The sequence below is a fragment of the Capra hircus genome, chromosome 7, assembly GCF_001704415.2.
Source record: "Capra hircus breed San Clemente chromosome 7, ASM170441v1, whole genome shotgun sequence".
Taxonomy (NCBI): Eukaryota; Metazoa; Chordata; class Mammalia; order Artiodactyla; family Bovidae; genus Capra; species Capra hircus.
This window is the reverse complement of record NC_030814.1, coordinates 26,263,529-26,285,372: the sequence shown is the minus strand read 5'-3', so window position 1 is coordinate 26,285,372 and position 21,844 is coordinate 26,263,529. Positions and strand designations below refer to the sequence as shown.

Here is a 21,844-nt window from a genome sequence, read left to right as displayed (position 1 = left end):
CACCTCTGCAGAACTGAGGGACGCTGAGGCTGAGCCCAAGCAGAAGCCAAGCAGCCACTGAGTGCTTCATGATCCCGTCTCTTGGACGTGACCCCGATGGTCAAGGGTCTTGGCGGAGGGTAGTGTCGCCGAGGTGGCACCGCAGGGCAGCGGCAGACCCCACCCCGATAGAGGATTCAAGAAGATGTCTTCTTCCCGCAGCGTCTCCTGAAACAAATTGTCGGAGAGGACGAGAAAGAGGGGTGACCCAAGAGAGGAATGTTGCTTCCCCTTTGCCTGCGCTCTGGTGGCGCCGGGAGGTGGGCGAGCTCCGAGGAGTGGCCGGCGGGCTCAGCCTCTGCGGCGGGTGGGGCGGGGCGCCGGGTCCCCCGCGCCCGCGGACCCGCAGACGGTGCGCTCGGCTCCGGTCGCTGCGGCCGGTGGCTGGGCTGCCGACTTGGAGAACAATGAAGCGTGAGCTGGCGGGGAGCGAGCAAGCCGGCGGTCGGGAGCGCACTGTGTACAAACAGAGGCGGCGTGCGTGCGAGCCTGAGCCTCGCAAGTGCCCGCCCGCCCAGCGCACCCCCCACCCCCCGCCCCTTGCTTCTTGCTCCCTCCACCAGCCTCCCCCTCTTCGCCCCACTCCTCCTGTCTCTCTTCTTCTTCTTCTGTCTCAGAGGTGGCTCCTTCTGCTGGAAGAGAAGAGGGAGACAACTGCAGCCACACCCTGGCACCTGCCACCACCTCTGAAGTTCCTACAGTGCCTGTACCGTCTGCATCCACGCCAGGGACTCCCCGGCTTCAGGAGAAGCACACTCAGAGTCTGAGATGCCCCTGGTTTCCAGCCTGGACTTTATAATGAACCACGTTAAGGGATCCCCTGAAGTCCCCATTCGCAGTCTAGCCGGGAAAAGAAGTTAAGAGGTTTGGAAAAGTGGCTCTCTGGGGCACAGAGCTGCTTGAGAGACAGAACGCTGGCAAAGGGATCTGTCCCGGATTCTCAGGAAGCACAACCTCGTCAAGCAGGCAGACTTTCATCAGCTTAGACAGGGGGGATGGTCTACTACTGATCTGGCCACCCTTCAGTTGGCTCTACGGTTGAGGAGAGAGGCTTGTGGGCTCCTCTGTAAACCGGAGCAAAAAGGTGAAGGCACAGAGCAAGTAAGTGCCAGACACATCTCCTTAAGCAGGACATCTGTTTCAGACAAGAAATAGTGGGGCAAGTTTGGGGACCATGGAAGAAAATAAAAGACAAGGACAGATTCCTGAAGTATCACTATGGGAGATCACATTTCCTTGCTACCCACCAAAAACAATATAAATCGACTGGCTTTTGCAGTCAAAGTGGCTGAACCAAAATACAGCCCATGGCTTACAATAGTGCTTACTTCTCTATTTTCCATTTAAACTATTTGCTTGGGGTATACGGATTCAGCTCCAGCAGTTGCAGGTACCAAAATGAAAGTCTCAAAAAAAAATTTGTCCCCCCCCCCCCCAAAGAGGCGGGTAGGGAGAGAGACAGAAAACACATACAAAAAAATTGAAGGAAACATTCTTGAAGGAAGGATTTTTAAAACTGCACTAAGAAAAAGATAGCAGAGGACAACTGGTCATGCAACTTCATCTCCTTTTGCTTCCTTGAGGCCTTTCAACTTCAATTCCTACCTTCCTTTGGAATCTGAAGTGAGATCAAGGATGCAAGACTGATGCAAAAGTAACATTGCCTACTGCTACAGAGAAGTTAAAGTATTGTACCACTGGCAAAGAAACAAACACTATGGTAACAACAAAAATTAAGTGAAAACAAGGTTTGTTCAGATCTCAAGTTTGGTGGGAGGTACAAGAACATTTTCTTAAAAATGATTTTGCTAAAGGAAAGAGAGAGAATCATTTATTTACAGTCTGCTTTCTTGCTGAAAGCCATACATGTTAGAGCAAGGTGCCAGTGTCTAGAGCTGCCACAAAGCAGCTGTAAACAATCACATTTCAACTTTCTGGCTCATCACTGTTACTTAATTTTGAAAGTATGCTATCAGTCATGTGGTCATATGTCCACTACAAAATATCTCTCTCTTTGACTCTTTGGCATGAGATGTTTAATATTAGTTTTAAGGTATTATTCCTAAAACATAGTGCTAAATCTCAAAAAAAAAAAATATATATATATATATGCATGTGCATACAGTTATATAACCAACAAGGATCTATTGCACAGGGAACTTGACTCAATATTCTGTGAATCTGAAAAAGAATGTGTATATGTATAATTGAATCACTTTGCTATATAACTGAGACTAATATAAATCAACTCTGCTCGAATAAAATTAAATTAATAGCAAAATAAAATTAGAAACTAGTGACTCTGTGATGAGATATTAAAGGAAAAAAGTATGCCAAAAGTTTTGTTTACTTTCCTATTTATTCTCTGTTCATTTTCACTTTTCTGATAATATATGACCTCAATAGGAATGTTAGGAAGTTAAATAATTTTTTGGCAACAGTGTACATTACAACAATTTTATCTTTCCTTGGTTTTAGTTCTTTAAAAAAAAAGCTCCAGGAGAGCATAAAACTACATTAAAATGCATATTCTATGGTCAAATGCCTGGAATTGTGACTATAAATGCCATTCTTATTACCTAGTAGTCGACCTGTAAAATATTTCCAGTTTAGGATCTCTACTTTCTTAAGTCCCATTTCTAACTGAAATTTGATATATAGTCTTACAGTCTTCTAGTCATACTTCCCAGTACACAGCTACTCCTTTTTTTCCCCACTTACTGATAATGTACATGTACTAATAAGCCTTTTATTTGGAAAATTCCAGGCCCTTTACCTAATTTACATTTATAGGACTTGTTCCACTCTTACTAGCTAATATACAGCCTCTTCAGAAGTGGAATATAAGAAATGTTAAAGGATCACAAGAAACAGACATTTTATAAAAGGAAAAGAAAAGGCAAAAGGGCAAAATTGTTATGAATTTTTACCTTACATCAAGTGCTAAGGGACCTTTACTAATCACGCACAGTCTAACCTACAGTTTTATAGCTTCTCCAAATATATGCCTAGAGCACCAAAAATGAATCTATATATCACTTGAAGACAGGAAGTCCCAAAATATTTTCTGCAGGCTTATTTTCCCCAAGATGCTAATGGGGAAAAAAAAAAAGTTTCATAGTCAAATAATTTTGGGCAACATCACCTATCAAAGCAGTTCTTAAAGATTCATGGTGAATGTTAGCATATTAAAAACTTTGAAAAGTCCTGTGATTAAGAAACTTTTTCAAAGTGTTAATCCACCATTCTGTAAACTTATTATTATTATTATTTTTTACTAAGGAAAGCTTTTTCTCTGAACACCTGTTAACATATTTTATTTAACACCACAATGAAAACAACTCAAGAAACGTTGTCTGAAAATAAAGCAGGAAGAAGTATCAGGAAAATAAACAAAAAAGGGACTGTGGAAAGTTTACCTGTTTTCAAGAGCTATTTTTATTGGCTCTGTGTTTACATTCTGGAGCAGAACATATCTGAATTGGAATACTGTCTCTCTCTTTAACTCTTTTAACATAGGTAAGCCAGTTAATTGCCAAGTCTCAATATTCCCATCTGTAAAATGGAGTTGGTAAGAGTATCAAACTCATTGTGGTAAATTATTGTAATTGCAAAAGGACCAAGGCCAGTAGTGGGCACACAGTGCTGATGACGACGTGATGGAGACAAAATCCCAAACAAAATCCCAAACTTTTGTATGTGATTTTCCTCAATAGCTGATTATCTCAATTTTCATCCCCCACCCCTGTTAAACTATCTGGAAAAATTTTAACTCATCTTTTAATTGACCAAGCAGCACATAACATAAAGGTAGCATTTTGTATTCTTGTAATTATTGAATGATATTTATTTAAAAAACTAGATTTAGGAAGAGTCAGACTATTTGATCAAATTATACTCAGTACTATTATCAATTTTTAAAACCATTTTGTGCTTACTTTATTTTGCATTTCAAAACATCTATTTTCTTTAATATCTAAAATGACTCTGGAGTTAAATCTCAACATGGTGGGATCAAAAGTGGAAAACCCAGTCAAGGCCACCTGAACTTCTGACTTACAGAACTGTGAACTAATAAACTGGTGTTTTAAAACTGCTAAATTTGTGGTAACTTTTAAGCAGCAAGGGAAAAGTAATACAATAAGTCACTCATCAGAAGGGATACAGCACAGTTTTGTTAAGTACATTGTCTGTGGTCTCAAGTTAGAGTAGGTTTGAATAGAGGAACCTTTTTACTGGCAGCAATTATAGAGGGTCAGCTGTATGCTCAGAGAAGGCAATGGCACCCCACTCCAGTACTCTTGCCTGGAAAATCCCATGGACAGAGGAGACTCATGGGCTGCAGTCTATGGGGTCGCTAAGAGTCAGACTCGACTGAGTGACTTCACTTTCACTTTTCACTTTCATGCATTGGAGAAGGAAACGGCAATCCACTCCAGTGTTCTTGCCTGGGACGGGGGAGCCTGGTGGGCTGCCGTCTATGGGGTCATACAGAGCTGGACACGACTGAAGAGACTTAGCAGCAGCAGCAGCTGTATGCTCAGCACTAATGCATCTTTAATTCTAGTGCTTCACTAAGTCATCACAAAAGCACTTATGAAGTAAATATTATTATAATTTCTATTTAACAGCTGAGGATACCAAGGATCAAAATATCTAAGCGATTTGCCCAAGATTAAGATGGCAATGAGGGGTGGAGGCAGGAGCCATGATCTGAGCCCTGGTTTGTTTCCAGGAGCAATTTTCATAACCATTGTGTTGTAGCATCTATTTTAGTCACTGTTCTAACTTATTTCCTTCATTTATATTTTCAATTTAAGTGGCTATAACTGTAATCGTCATTTTTTAGTATAGTCTGCAACCACTTTGACCTTGATTTATCATTGTAGAGCATACTTTGAGTGTAGAGTTTCAAGTACATTTTAAAATTCTCTAAAATATTTGCATAACTCATAACATTTTTTCATTGCTCTCCATAAATACCACACTAATTCTTTCCTCCAAGCTCCTCCTGTTGTCCCCATTTGAAAGGAATTCTTACAAATTCTGCTAGCTGAATTCCTGTCTCCCTGTCAGACCTCCCAAATTATTCCAGCACCACAGAACCATGATTCCTTAGAGTTAACACTTCTTGTTTTTCTCTAGTTGTCTCATTGTTATTAGCCTTACCGTTTCAAATCATTACAAACGGATCTTGCCATAAAGATAACTATACTCCTTGGAGATAACTGAATATGTTTTAAACTTCTTGTGAATACTAAAAGAAGAATCACTTATAAAACTACATATTTTACGCCAGATTAAGAGTTCCTACTCTTTCCCTGCTTGGTTCCCTGATGGATGCTCTTTTCAGAACATATGCAGTGTCATTACACAGGAGTGAGCCTTTGACTTTAGGGTCTGACCCTAGTAAGAGAAATCTGTTGTGCCTCTTATTCCTTCCCTTGTGTTTCCTGTCCAACCTATTGAGGGACTTAGTTTTAGGTCCTTAAAATATTTTTTAAATAATTAACACATGCACACACATGTAGTTAATACGTGTAGTCCCTTGGACGGCACAGTCAATCCTAAAGAAAATCAACCCTGAATATTCATTGGAAGGACTGATGCTAAAACTGAAGCTCCAACACTTTGGCCACCTGATGCCACGAGCCAGCTCACTGGAAAAGCCCCTGATGCTGGGAAAGACTGAAGCAAAAGAAAAAGTGGGTGGCAGACGAAGAGATGGTTAGAAAATGAATGAGTTTGAACAAACTCCGGAAGATAGTAGAGGTTAGGGAAGCCTGGTGTGCCAGTCTATGGGGTCACAGGGTCAGACACAATTTAGCAACTGAACAAACAATAACACGCACACAACTATAGTTCAAAGGTCCAAGTGGGTGTACAGGGATATAGAGGTTTCCTTCTTCATGACATTCCCTAGTTATATAGGGTTGCTGCCACAGGGCCAACAGCTGTAGCTCGTAGCTATTGCTGTGTACTTTCCAAAAGATATGCATATATACACATTTATACATACAAACACATACCTTTGCACACGTGTGTTTACAGTGTATGTGTACACACACTGTTCACAATAATGTTAATTATACAATAATTATACAACAATATTGCTAAATTATACAAACATTATGCCTCTTGCTTCTTTTCACCAAAAAAATTATATATTTCTGAAATTGCATCAAGGACAGGCATAATATTTGTGTAACAGAAATCCTTTTGGATAGATATTTGTTTCAAATCTTTCCTGACTGCAAGCAGTGTGGCAGTGAATGCACATTTTGCACACATGTGCACTACATGTATGTGCATTAGAATAGACTGTTTGATGTGGCATTGTTGGCTGAAGGTGCATGCATTTAACTTGTGGTGGATACTGCCATACTGCCATTCATGAAAGATGCATGAATCCATTCTTCCACCTATAATGCTTACATCTTGGCCAATACAATGTGTTTGCAATTTGTGGCCTTGTCAATCTTGCAGAAAAAAAAAATGCTATCTCAAGATTTTGAATATATTTTATTAGGAGTTATTTTAGCAACTTTTCATATATTTAAAAATAATTCATATTTTCTTTATGTTACCAACATTTCATGTGTCTTACCCTTTTTTTCTACTGGGCTGTTGACCCTTTTCTTGATTTGTAGGAGCTCTGAATAAAAAAAGAAGTTAGCCCATTGTGTGTCATATTTATGTCAAACGATTTATCCAGCTAGTTTATAGCTGTTTTGTTTGATTTTGCTGTGCTAAAATGTTTTATATTTGTAATGATGAAATTTAACCATCTTTACTTTATGATTTCTAGGTTTGATTTTTTGCTAAGATAGACTCTCACTATTCTGAGTTTATAAACATATAAACATATAATATGTTCTCATATATTTTTGTGTAATAATTTTATGGCTATTATACTTTCATATGTGTATTTATATTTCTTACTCAGCTGAAATTTATTTTTTGTGGAAAAGGGTAGTGTAGAGCTTACTTATTTTATAGAAAACTACTACTTTTATAAAAGCCATTTATTGAATAAATTCCTGTCTTCTTTACTGATATGAGATGCCAACTCAATCAACTAGTCATATACATTTGGTTCTACTGACTGCTTTTATAGACTGTTCCATTGGATTATCTATCCATGTGCCAAGTCCACATCCTTAATTATGTTTATTTAAAACATCTTTAATAACTGATAGAGCAAATAACTTCATCTTCTTCATTTAAAAAAAATTTCCTGACTAATACTATACATATGTTTGTCCCTACTAATACTTATAAGGCCTTTAGAGTGAGCTTGTCTAGATGAAATGAGAGAATATGCATATTTATAATTTTATTATTGCTATCTATATATCCAGGTTTTAAGTTCCCCTTGTTAGGTTTCTATATATGCATTTTATCTTTTTTTGTACCTATTCAAACAAGGGTTTTTTTTCAGTTACCTTTTGTAACTAGCTATTTATAAGAAGGTTACTTGTGTGTGTGTACTTATACTCAGTCACTTTATCAACATCATTTACTGTTTTTTACTTGCTTTACTCTTTTACAGCTTTTTTAGTTGCTTCTCTTTCAGATATACACTTATATCATCTGAAAATAATATTAGTTTTACCCTCCTCATCATATTTTCATATGTCTTTTCCCCATGAAACTGTTACAGCTGCTGCAAAACAAATCTAAATAAATGGACATACTTGTACTGTTCCTGACTCTTATGTGACCATTCTAGTGACCTTTTGTGTTAGAGCATATGGCCTCTGGTTTCCTGGGTCCAGGGCAGTTGGTATAGTTATTTTATATATACCAGTCTTTGCTCAAAAAATATCTTTAAGGAATGAATTACTGTCAGTGTAGACAGGAAGTAAGTTTTCATAAATATACAGGATAGGGGTTTTTTTTATTTATTTTATTTATTTTTATTTTTATTTTTAATTTTTAATTTTTTTTAAATTTTAACATCTTTAATTCTTACATGCGTTCCCAAACATGAACCCCCCTCCCACCTCCCTCCCCACAACATCTCTCTGGGTCATCCCCATGCACCAGCCCCAAGCAAACTGCACCCTACGTCAGACATGGACTGGCGATTCAATTCTTACATGACAGTATACATGTTAGAATTCCCATTCTCCCAAATCATCCCACCCTCTCCCTCTCCCTCTGAGTCCAAAAGTCCGGTATACACATCTGTGTCTTTTTTCCTGTCTTGCATACAGGGTCGTCATTGCCATCTTCCTAAATTCCATATATATGTGTTAGTATACTGTATTGGTGTTTTTCTTTCTGGCTTACTTCAAAAGACTTTTTTTGCCAGAAAGAAAGGCTTGTGAAGATTTGGTGGGATTGGATGCTGTAAACCTTGAGGTTGCCTTTGACAGGATCCTGGAATGCAATGTCTTTTGATGTAAAACAAAATGATAAAAACTTCTTTCATGCCCACCATATTCATAGCTATTTAAATATACGATTACCTGGGGGAAAATGATATTGTAACAGTCCAAAGGATGATTTTAGACTATTGCCTCTTTTATCTGGTTTTCATTGACTCTCCCTCTCTTTTTCTCCAAATAGGTATTTGTTTAAAATACACAAGACTTCTGATCAAGCATAGTAATTAGACCAAAGCTTAATGAAACTCAAAGAAAAATGCCTCTGTCTCCATAAACAATTAATGTCTAAGATTTTATTTGACTTTCCTGGTTCCAAAAGACTATGACTTAAGGAGAAAAGTCTCCAATAAAAAATTTTTGCAATCACTGCTTCATCTAAAAATTTCCACAAAATACATTTTAATATATGGTATATTGGCAAATGCAGATTGAAATACTGTTTGTTTCTTCAGCCATGGGGAGAATAACACTTAACATCATGTGTTTCATTGACATTGATTCTGTTACTTCTAAAGATAAAATACTCCTAGCACATTCCCTAACACAGTAATTTTAAATAATTAAAGCAAAATAAAATATTATGCATGTTCATATGACAGCTGTAATTTTTCTTAAATTATTATTGTATTAATATTATATGAAATATTTGATTAAATGTTTTCAACCCATACTTTTCCCAGACTTAAACAAAACCATAATGTCTGTATTAAATTGGAAGATGAAGGAAATATGGCCCTCACTGTGAAGAAAATTATAACATCTTGACCTTATGCCTTTGAGAGTGAGCAGAACAAAATAGTAATTTGAAACCAAGAGATTTTTAATAAGGTTTTGAACACACAATGACAGCATGCCTTTTTTGTTGTATTTGATGATCTTGGGGACTTTAATTCATAGAGAAGCTCTCATTTTTCTAGAACAAAACCATAAAGCATATATAAAAACAACTGTGAAGCAAAACTTCACCATTGCCTTGCTAAATCCTTCAAGAATTCAGGGATTTATAGTCAGATTCTAATCATTATCTTTTTCTTAAGCATATAGAGGAATGCAACTTGACTGGTAATATAATATGTGGTCTAAAATATGAAGTAGATATTTTGAACTGAAAAGTTACAGTTGATATAGTAAAAACCCATTGCAATGTGGGCCTTCAGCTATCTAATCATCAATAAAAAGATTAAAATTTCCCATTTATTTAGTGGAATTATTATTTATGATTTTATTGTAAGGAATAAATTCCTGACTATTGTCTATTTAATGATGTAATGAAAAAATTAAAAAGGAATTGAAAGTAGAGATTATAAAGCAATCTAAAAATCAGGTGTTTTTTTTTTTCAATGATGAGTTTAGAGGATACCTTAGATTGTTTCAAATTAGAGATGAGTAAATTAAGCATGCATTAAAATGGAAGGTTGCCAAAGGTTTTAAAATTGTATTTGTCTATTTTCAAAAATAAAATTAATAGGGGTATTTATATGTAACCTAGTTTCTGGTTTTCTTATTAATGAGTAGGATACAACATAATAGTGTGTAGGGGAAGGGGTGGAAATGTTTCTAGTATTGCATATGATGATGTGACTCAGCATCAGCTGAAAATATCTTTGTATTATTTTAACATTTTTCTTTCCTATATTAAGTAATGTGTCACTCTGGGCTATGGCTCAAGCTGGTGACTCAGTTCTGCCAGAGACTCTGCCTGGGGAACCTTAAGCAATGACTGAAAATGCCCAGAAGTTGTCCCTTTGGAAGAGCCTTTGTTCTGATAACTTAAGTATGCATATACTATTGATCCACAACTTTTAGTCAGTTTACTTACAGGAAATTGCTAACCTCTTTAATATTTTTAACCATAGCAAAATATTTTCTTGTTTTATCTGCTTTATATTCTACTTATATTTGAATTATAATATTTCTTTTAGCTTTTTTTTTACTTCTTCAAATGCAGAATAATCATCTTAGGAATTTTCTGAATAGCTTACATTATTAACAAGGGAGTGGCTAGCCCTTTTGCTTCCAATTAGTTCTGCAGAATCCTTTCTAATGCTAAAACAGCTCTCCTTTTTCAGTCCCAGTTGGCACCTTTGCCCTAAAAGGCAGTCTCCTGGAGGAGGTGGGCTGCATGGAGCTTAAATCACCACTTTTGGCAGTGGCTAAGGACTCCTTCCTATGGGAATAATAACCACCATCTAATAGACAGCACAGGATAATGGCTAGATGATTGCTGCTTTCTAAATTATAAGATCACTCAGTCCTTAATAAACAAATCTATGAATCAAAGATAACTCCTGACACTGACCTAGCCTTATATTTAGCCCACAGTATGGGGCAAAAAGGAAATTGGAAATCTTTATAATTCCTTTTATATTATTCACTTCACCTAGGACCTCCAGACAAATCTAAATAACTCTTTGTAGTATGAATTTACAGTGGCATTCTAGCCTGACTACAGTGTCAGAAGTGTGCAAAGGTAAGCAACGGATACAAGTTCTTCATAAACTGGGCGGTCTCTGTCCCTTGCAGGAATCTCCTAAGTACCTGAAGCTGAGAAGGAAGGTATATCATACCTCTTTGTATAAGCCTTTAAAAGGAGTAGTGATTCCCTCCCTCAGTCCGTTTAAAGTCTAAGAGGTCTAACAAAGAAAGTTACATTCTAGGTTGATTTTGTCTCTTCTTTGAAGCCAAAGTAGAAAAGGAAGGGAAGGAGGTAGTGAGGGGGAGGAAACGTGTCAATGTCTTCCCAGGGAGGACAGTGAGAAGTATTCCTCTCACCTGACCTGCCTCTTGAGAAACCTATATGCAGGTCAGGAAGCAACAGTTAGAACTGGACATGGAACAACAGACTGGTTCCAAATAGGAAAAGGAGTACATCAAGGCTGTATATTGTCACCCTGCTTATTTAACTTATATGCAGAGTACATCATGAGAAATGCTGGACTGGAAGAAGCATAATCTGGAATCAAGATTGCCGGGAGAAATATCAGTAACCTCAGATATGCAGATGAAACCACCCTTATGGCAGAAAGTGAAGAGGAACTAAAAAGCCTCTTGATGAAAGTGAAAGTGGAGAGTGAAAAAGTTGGCTTAAAGCTCAACATTCAGAAAATGAAGATCATGGCATCCAGTCCCATCACTTCATGGGAAATAGATGGGGAAACAGTGGAAACAGTGTCAGACTTTATATTTTTGGGCTCCAAAATCGCTGCAGATGGTGACTGCAGCCATGAAATTAAAAGACACTTACTCCTTGGAAGCAAATTTATGACCAACCTAGATAGCATATTCAAAAGTAGAGACATTACTTTGCCAACAAAGGTCCGTCTAGTTAAGGCTATGGTTTTCCCAGTGGTCATGTATGGATGTGAGAGTTGGACTGTGAAGAAGGCTGAGCGCCGAAGAATTAATGCTTTCAAACTGTGGTGTTGGAGAAGACTCTTGAGAGTCCCTTGGACTGCAAGGAGAGCCAACCAGTCCATTCTGAAGGAGATCAGCCCTGGGATTTCTTTGGAGGGAATGATGCTGAAGCTGAAACTCCAGTACTTTGGCCACGTCATGGGAAGAGTTGACTCATTAGAAAAGATTCTGATGCTGGGAGGGATTGGGGGCAGGTGGAGAAGGGGACAACATGGATGAGATGCCTGGATGGCATCACGGACTCCATGGACGTGAGTCTGAGTGAACTTCGGGAGTTGGTGATGGACAGGGAGGCCTGGCATGCTGTGATTCATGGTGTCGCAAAGAGTTGGACATGACTGAGCAACTGAACTGAACTGAACTGAAGGCTAAGGGTATCCTCCCTGATGACCCCCTGATACCTGGATAACTGGAGCTCAGAATGCACATTAGAATGTGAGAGGCTGCTAATGGGATAGGGTGGGGGTGGGTAGGGGATAGTTCTAGAAGGGTCTGAAGCAGAACTCTCAACGGAAGTTAGGAAACAGAACACCTGGATAGCACATTACAGGAAGCTGAGGCCTCAGCAACCATGAGAGAAGAAATTTTTTAAAAAAATTAAGAAGTGGGCATTAGTCTGCTTTTCACCCGCATCTTAAAAATGTAAGATTTTATTATTTTCTGTTTGTTATATTTCATTCTACAGAAGAATTCTTGCAAGCAGGAGTGTTGGTTGTCTAGAATATTTTGTTTTCCTAAATTTTACTTCACCATCAATATTTTTAGAGAAGCTTGATTAGCTCAAGGGGAAATATAGATATATATATATATATATCCAAATTTACTATGTATGTTTGTCTTCAGTTGAACAGGGAGCTACTTTTGCATTGACCAGCTTCCTCATAAAATTAGACCAACATATTGAGTCTAAATGGTATACATTATTTTCTTAATTTGAAACTTCATCTAATAACACTTTTAGCAATTAAATTTCCTGATCAGTCTGTTTCTTTGATCCATCTGCCAAGGTGGACTCATGACAAGCATTACCATCTCCTCTGTCACTTGGTACTATTTTCCTCTTCACTTACTTTGAGCTTTTAAGTTTTTTCAGGAATTTGAGTGGTCTCTCATTCCCCTTCAGTTAATTTCCCTTGCATCAGCAATGAAATCTACTTGTTGGATATTCAATCATTCATCTACTCTTTCATATGTTCTAAAAAAAAATAATTATTTATCACATAGTATGTCTCAGAGATTTCTAGCAGTTCCTTTTAAATCACTAAATTTAAAGCCTGTTAAATGCTAAGATGGTCTTTGTTGCCTTAGTGTTATTGTGCAGCCCAAATCTTCCACTAGCCAATAGTCTTGACTAAATTCCCCAGAATATACCTCCACACTCCAGGGACACACCCCTAACACTGATCAGCCAAAACCACACAGTCACTGGAATTCAGTGGAATTGGAACCTATTCTTCTCCAGACACCAGTGACAGCGCACAATTTTATAAGGAAAACAAAGCCCAGATTAATCCTGATGTCTCTTCTGTGACCATCTATCTAATCTATCATTTAAAATAAAAATTCCCACTGAATGCCTGCCATGCTGAAGGAGGCACACACAAGAGTGAAAATAGACCTAAGAGAACCCAGTAAGGAGAGATGGCAAACTGTAAAGTATACGCACAGTCTAACGGAGGCCGCAGCTACCCGCTGCAGTCCGTTGTGGCCTTGGCGATTATGGGCCCAGAAAAACCAGAACTCAAGTTTTCAAAACCTAATGTTTAATATGAAATGTCCCAATTTTTAATATACAGGTATACCTCAACTTTTCTGCAAATCAAATAAAGTAAGCATACTCCTAGTAATTGAATATTTTTGAAAACAAATTAAAAATTGATTAGTGTCCTAACTAGGTTTTCAATCAAACCATATAAAATAGAAAAATTTAGGTCTATATTTTAATCTAATTTTGAATAAGTAAAAGAAAATAATGAAAATATGAAAGAAGTGACAAATTTCCTTGTCTACATAAAGATGAAACCAAAACTTCTATATATCAAATAAGAAAACAAAACCAATTAAAAGGCAAATATCAAAGCATAAAAATATTGTGATAACTGACCATCATACCACCAGTGGGAATGTTAATTCTTTCTAACTCCTAAGAAGCAATTTGACAATATAGATGAGGGATTTAAAATATAAGTTTTGACCCAGTAAAATAAGAATTCTAATAATCTATCCTAAGGAATTAATTTAATATAGTTGTATATATGATTATAGTTCAGTTAAAAGAGGAGTAGTAGTGTAGTGCTTCAGTCGTGTCTGACTCTTTGAGACCCCATGGACTGTAGCCCACCAGGCTCCTCTGTCCATGGGATTCTCCAGGCAAGAATATTGGAGTGCGTTGCCATTTTCTTCTCCAGGAAATCTTCCTGACCCAGAGATCGAACCCAGGGTCTCCTGCATTGCAGGCAAATTCTTTACCATCTGAGCTACAGGGAAGTAGTTATTATTGAATGTTTATTAGATGAAGTATAATGTATATCACTTTATTATACCTAGTTACAATGTCCAGTCAGGGCTTCCCTAATAGCTCAGTTGGTAAAGAATCCACCTGCAATGCAGGAGACCCTGGTTCAATTTCTGGGTCAGGAAGATCTGCTGGAGAAGGGAAAGGCTACCCACTCCAGTATTCTTGGGCTTCCCTTGTGGCTGAGGTGGTAAAGAATTTGCCTGCAAGTCCATGGGCTCATAAGAGTACGACACAACTGAGGGACTTACACACTAAACTTGAAGTAATGTAGTTTTATACCTTTCATAACAATGATTTTTATTAATTTTTAAGACATTTATGTAAATTTTGTTTTTATCTAGATTTTATTAAATGCTAGAAAAACATCACCCATAAATCACCTTTGCTTCTTAATGACTGCTAACATTTTAGAATTTCTTTCGAGAATATATCCTAAATGTTTATGAACAGAGTATATTAATATGTACACATTACATCTCTCTTTTTCCTTCTTTTTCCCCTCTCATTTGGCCTTAAACAATGTATCATAAATATATTTATTGTTCATTACATATTTAAATGTAATTTTAAATGGTTATATGTGTGAATATTTTCATTTAGAAAGATCAAGATGTTTTTATATCTTAAAAGCTAAGATAAAACACAAAGTTTCAAAGATCACAAAATAAAACATAAACATAGCCTGACACATGTCTTATACTCTGTCACTTCTTTTGGATGTATACTTTTTGATCATTTTTTAATTTAAAATCAGTTATAAAATATGAGTTTCCAACAGAGAATGAAAAAAAATTGATTTTTTTCTCTAGCATGATCAAAAATAATAAATGAATAATTTTGTTAGCTTTCTTTGTATGTCCCAACTCATTCAGTAATGTCAACACTTACAGAATGGTATTAAATTTCATAAAACTCTCACAACTTTTATAAACAAGGAATTTCAGGAATATTCCACAGACTGGATCTCTGAATTTGTATTTGTCAAACTGTGTTTCTCTTTCACTATCTACATACAACTGGTGCTGGTAATTTCTATAGGGTTTATCCCTGTATCTTGTCACGGTCTGAGTCAGGCCGGGAAGTTTTGTACTATTTATCAAGTTATTGCTATAAAACAACAGTAAGGGTTTATTACTACAAATAAAAGTGACTGAAAATCATATAAATACATGCCATTAAGCTCAAAATAAATGTATCCTAAACTCAGCTTTTTCATAATCACATTCCCTAATTCCCATGGTTCCTACAATGCCACCTCCCTCATAAAAGAAGATACTGACAAACCAGGAATTGGACTGGAAATATAAATGGCTAAATAGTTTTCTTTTTCAAAGTTTTCAAAAGCATATGACCATATGAACACAATGCTGGCATCCTCTCAAGGCCTTGGAAGGAGATGGTACAAATGAAAGTCCCTGAAACTTAAGCTTCACTGACATCAAGGTAAATCTGCCTTGAGAACTGTGAACAATCTGTTCTTCCCCAGAATAGTCAGTTGCTCAATATTCTGTGGAGTAACTTGTGTTTTCTATTACCAATTTGGAAAGGAAAGGTAGAGTCAGTGCCAACTGATGCTAGAAACCCTAGTTCATGATGGGCATCATAGAAACCAACCAAACTGCTTGTGAGAGGCAAGCACATCTTATTCTAGAGAGGGGGAAACTTTATCCTTTTATTCATCAGAGCTATGTTTCTAAAAGTTAATGTTAATACTAACAGGGTAATTAAATGTAAACATTTGATTGATTAATTAAATAAGAATACTTCCAGGAATGGGATGCATGTAATTCTTAATGTTGTATCATAGAAAAATATCCATTAAAAGTATCCATTACCACAGAAAATAATAATTCAGTGATCAAAAATGCAGTTTTCAAAATTGTATACAATATGACATACTTTTTATAAAAATATATTCATAGCTATTACTTCTTTAAAGAATTAGTAAAGGTTATCCCTAAGCATGTCATTGCAGGCATTTTAAATTTTAATTAAAATTTTTAATTTAAAAAATTAACTGCTACACACACTGCTTTTTGAAATGTTGCAAAGTTATAAAATCATTTTTATTTAAAAAGCAATAAAATATATGATGCTTTGTAGGTAAGCCACACAATAATATGAAGGTTTCAAGTAATAGAAAAGCATTTTGGTTCACATAAAACACTTTTAATTCAGGGCTTATTTTTATATCAGTTATTTGACTCTAGCATCAGTCATACAGCATTTCTGTGCTGCCGCACAAGCCCATGGGTTTTGTACTTTTTTTGAACTAAATCTCAATGAAGCAGTGATAATCTGAGGCTTGCCTGCTATATTCTGAAATCCCTCTGTGCTCTTAATAAAAGTGTCATCTATACTCTACCTACAGTATGTGACGAGAGTGGCAAATAATACTCTTTTTAAACACAGGATAACATACTTATTGACTAATTACTTGAGCTACTATTTATGCAACTATAAATATATCTTTATGATAACATATTAAGCATTTCTATGAACCGCTTATTCTACTATGAAGAATATACCAAGGATTCCAGTAAAATTTATTTTCCCTATTTTCAAAGATAAAGAAAAGCAGTATAATTCTCTGATTATATATTTTATAGTCCATGTTGTGTTTAGGAACAGAATGTTACTAATCTTTGAGATATTGTAGCCAGTGTGGCCTGCAGAGTTTAGCAGTTCAATTTATCTTATCGTTAATATGGATTTGTGGGCTCTTAGGCCTATCAGCTATCCTATGAAAAGGTCCTCCTTTGCTACTTCTGTTTGTCATTAAATTCTTGTTTTCAATCCATCAGCACACTTTTCGCCGACTTCTTATTTTGTTAAAGCAAGACTGAGGTAAAGGGAAAGGAAGTAAAAATCACAACCTACCCTTCAAAAGCTCATAGTCCGTGTGCAGATGGAGGAGCTGTGACATGTGAACACCAGGAATTTACAAACACTAGTTCAACAATAAATATTGAGGATTTTTTTGTTGTTGTTGTCATCATTCTAGTGCTTATTTATGTGTTTTTGCCAAGAGTAAAATATATCTCGTTTAAGTGTGTCCAGAGACGAGAGAGCAGATAAGGCAGTGAGTAGCATACTGTGTGTGTCTGTAATATAGTTGGTGGTATAGACTAAACATAGAAACCAGAAAGAAACATCAAGTTCTGGAAGACTTGGAAATGAATTTGTTACTGAAAATGTTTGATTGAGACTGACCTACTGAAACCTCAAAAACTCATTTGAACGTGTATCAGTTAGCATTAGTGTCTTTAAGTTGCAGAAAACCAAAAACTAAACCTACATGGGGATTTCTTGTTTATATGATTAAACTTTAGGGATCTTTCACAACCCACACACAGCTGGATTCAGGGATCAAAGATGATACAAGCACTGACTTTTCCCTACCTCTTGGGTCTGCCTGTCGCTATTGTTGGCGCCAGTCAGACAAATGTACTGCATGTGGGGGAGAAACGGCTACAGAATTTTCAGCCTAGTATCATCCCAGGGTATAGTACATGCAGAGAGAAAGAACATGAAATGTACTGGCATGGCTGTGACCTGGATCACATACATGTCTCTGAAATAGAAATGGAACCAGTTCCACTAAGGCACATGCACTGAAAGTGGGGTCAGGTTGCTCCCCAAAAGGAAGTTTAAAAAATTCCTTGAAATAGTCCTTAAATTTTCAAAAAGTGGTAGGTTTCCATTTCAACGGGCATCGTGGGCCTTCATCTTTAATACTTTATAATTCATACAGTTGAATGCTTTGTATGAACATATGGGGACATGGTTATATGGTGGCCAAAGTATTTAAATGTGTTACTTAAGAAGAGGATTTCAGGACTTCCCTGGTGGTGCAATGGATAGGAATCTGCCTGCCAATGCTGGGGACATGGGTTCGATCCCTGGTCCAGGAAGATTCCATATGCTGTGGAGGATTAAGCCCAGGCACCACAACTACTGAACCTGCACTCTAGGGCCTGTGAACCAAAACAGCTGAGCCCATGTGTCCTAACTACTGAAGCTCATGAACCTACAGCACATGCCTCACAAGAGAAGCCAGCCTGATGAGAAGCCCACACATCAAAACAGAGAGTAGCTCCCACTCTCTATAACAAGAAAAAGCCCACACAAAGCAAGGTAGACCCAGCGCAGCCAAAAAAGAAAAGGAGAGGACTTCAGTGTTAGGAAAGGACTGTTAGGAAATAAGTACAAATGCAAAATTATTTTTAAAAAATCTGTAGAGAAATTTAACAGTAAATATAAGAACTTTTTAATACCGTAAAGCCTTTGACTGTGTGGATCACAATAAACAGTGGAAAATTCTGAGAGAGATGGGACCACCAGACCCTCTGACCTGCCTCTTGAGAAATTCTGAGAGCCGAAGAATTGATGCTTTTGAACTGTGGTGTTGGAGAAGACTCTTGAGAGTCCCTTGGACTGCAAGGAGATCCAACCAGTCCATTCTAACGGAGATCAGCCCTGGGTGTTCTTTGGAAGGAATGATGCTAAAGCTTAAACTCCAGTACTTTGGCCATCTCATGTGAAGAGTTGACTGATTGGAAAAGACTCTGATGCTGGGAGGGATTGGGGGCAGGAGGAGAAGGGGACAACAGAGGATGAGATGACTGGATGGTATCACTGACTAGATGGACCTGAGTCTGAGTGAACTCCAGGAGTTGGTGATGGACAGGGAGGCCTGGCATGCTGCGATTCATGGGGTCGCAAAGAGTCGGACACGACTGAGTGACTGAACTGAACTGAATATTACATTAAATAAATCAGTTTAAAAAAAGAGCATATGTACTCTGATTATACGTACAAACGCTTAGAGAATTAGGTGCATATACACCAAGAAATTAAAAAAAAATTATATCTCAGTTATTAGATTGAAGGCAATTTTTCCTTTGGCTTTCCTGTAGTTTTTTCTTGTAAAATTTTTTTTAAAAATGTTATTTTAAAATAATTGTAGGAAGAGGGATTGGGAAACTTTCCTCACTTTTTATTTACAAAGTAAAAAATTTAATGACAAAAATTTAGTTTAATCTTAAAATATGAGAAATATGGTACTCATTCTCAAAAAGAAAAATAATTTGGACTATTGTGAATGCTTGTATATGTATGTGTATACAAATATCATGTATGCATAACTTTCCATTTTTAAAAACTTTCAGATTTTATGTTATATTGTTTTTAATCCAAATACAAACGTTTTCTTCCCATGACCAAATCACTGAATTACATAAGTAGTATATAAAATAATAGAGCACTGCCATTGTGCTTTAGAAATTTAACTGTATACATGAGGAAAAAGACCTTGTAATTTCCAAGTAAGAAGAGAATTACTAGTATCAAAAGACTTTCAGTTCTACATTGGTCATTTTGAAATCCAACACTTCATGTCAGCGTAAGACGACTCAGAAAGGTTTATCATAGGATAGTGCCAATATCTTGCAGAGGAAAGCACATCACGTTTCCAAATATTTATAACAGCTGGCATAAAAAATAAAAACAACTATCCAATCAAGATAAATCTTGTTTTAAAAGGAAAATATAATTTACACAGGTGTTTGAAAGAATCACAGAATTTCAAATTTGAAGCAAGGCAAGTTTTAGAGAACTTCCAGTTTTGGCTCTGTGTTTTATAAATATGAGAAACTAGATACTATGACACAAGGTGACTCACCTGAAGTTCTATAGCTCAGTGAGGGAAAATCCAAGACCAGGTCATCTGACTCACACAGCCTTGATCTTGCTGGCATGCTACACTCCTAAAGCAACCACAAATGAGCCCAGTACTCATCAGATTTTCCTCAGTGCAGGTCTGGAAAAGCAATGATTTGTCTTGTGGTGTCAAGGAAAGGGTAAGAATCTGAGTCAAATAAGCTGATTTTTCCTCACAATTTACCAACTATATAAACTTCAGCATGTTAGTTAAATTCTCTGAGTCTTGCTATTTTTATCTCTTAAATGGGATGAAAAATATTTACATAAAAGTGTTTGTGAGGCTTGTAAATTTGGGAGGTAATATTTATGAAGAGTCTAGTATCCACCAGGTTTTGATCAGACTGTTCTATTGATTCTCTTTTAATTTTGTTATGCTATCTTGCTCAGGATTAAAACTGATCAATCTCTCATGGTTTTAGGAATACTGATAAGGTAGTTGCCTGCAGTATTCTACTTTAGATGATCCTTACAAAAATTTTTGTCCAGGACACAAGATGTTAATTCTTAAGTCTCTATTTATTGTACTTAGTCACTTTCTTTATTTTATTCAAGAAAATCTGATTTTTTAATACAATGAGAAGGAAAGTTTTACTGATCAATATAAGTAATGGAATGACAAAGGAATTCTGTAAACCATGTTTTCATCTATATTTTCAGAATATATATCTATTTTCACTATAGAAGGTATGCTTATCTGAGTATTTCATTCATTAGATATTAGATCTCCTAATCATTTAAATAAGCTTGATTTTCTATTTATACTTCATTCAGACAGTTTAAGGTGTATGTTTCACTGTCATTTAAATATGCATATAAAATAATAACCTTTTTCCTTCAGAGGTTTTTGTTGTTGTTCTAAATTAACAGCTCTGACTACCTACTGATAAACTATTTCTCAGGAAAAAGCTATTTTAAGATATCCGTTTGAGCAGTAAAGTTTAGCAGGTAACTGTGATCATCTCAGGCCCTAATCACCACCTCAAGGGGTGTATATATCCCATTAGCATCAAGGGAATAAGCCAAAACCTCAAAGAGACCTACCTAACAAATATGATACTCAACCCAAAGGGCATTTCCAGCAATCCAGGGAACTATAACAAACCTCCTTGATTACCATGATTATCAAGGTTTGCAAAAAACATAAGAATAACCACTGGCTTCAAAAGATTCTTTCTACACAGAAGAGGAAGAAGTACTTGATAGGATGAAGATAGCTCTTATTTCCATTGTGGACAGATCATTCTAGAAAGGGCTTAAGTGAGAAATACTAAAAAGAAGTTACCAGGAAACAGATTTTAGCTATGTAAAAGGAAGATTTTAATATTCAGGACTGTGCAAAGCTGCAGAGGAGATGGTGAGTTCCTTCTCACACAGTTCTTCATGAAAGGATTGATATACTTAAACATGCCCCATTACTTCCCTAAAATATGAAAATATCCTTATTCATATTACTGCAAAGCAAACATGACAAAGTATAGTTTTTGACAATATTTTGATACATTTAAAATCTTCCTTATTACAAGATTAAAACTAATTTCCAACATTAAAATATAAAGCTGTTTAACTTGCATTTAAAAAATCAACTATTGATTCAGGATTTAAAAGCAAATAGCTTTATGGACGGAGGAGCCTAGTGGGCTGCAGTCCAAGGGGTCGCTAAGGGTCCGACACGACTGAGCAACTTCACTTTCACTTTTCACTTTCATACATTGGAGAAGGAAATGGCAACCCACTCCAGTGTTCTTGCCTGGAGAAT

At 36.6% G+C, this 21,844-nt stretch overlaps 1 protein-coding gene across 2 annotated transcripts in view; it reads right to left on the bottom strand.

Moving 5' to 3' along the window:
• The window catches only part of EDIL3 (EGF like repeats and discoidin domains 3), a 478,798-nt gene extending 478,620 nt beyond the window's left edge, over positions 1-178 (bottom strand). Inside the window, exon 1 of one of the 2 annotated variants that reach the window (XM_005683400.3) lies at positions 4-178. In XM_005683400.3, the coding sequence (XP_005683457.2) occupies positions 4-70 (67 nt within the window). In that variant the 5' untranslated portion in view covers positions 71-178. The remainder of the gene's footprint in view (positions 1-3) is intronic. The other variant, XM_005683401.3, reaches the window with a different exon arrangement.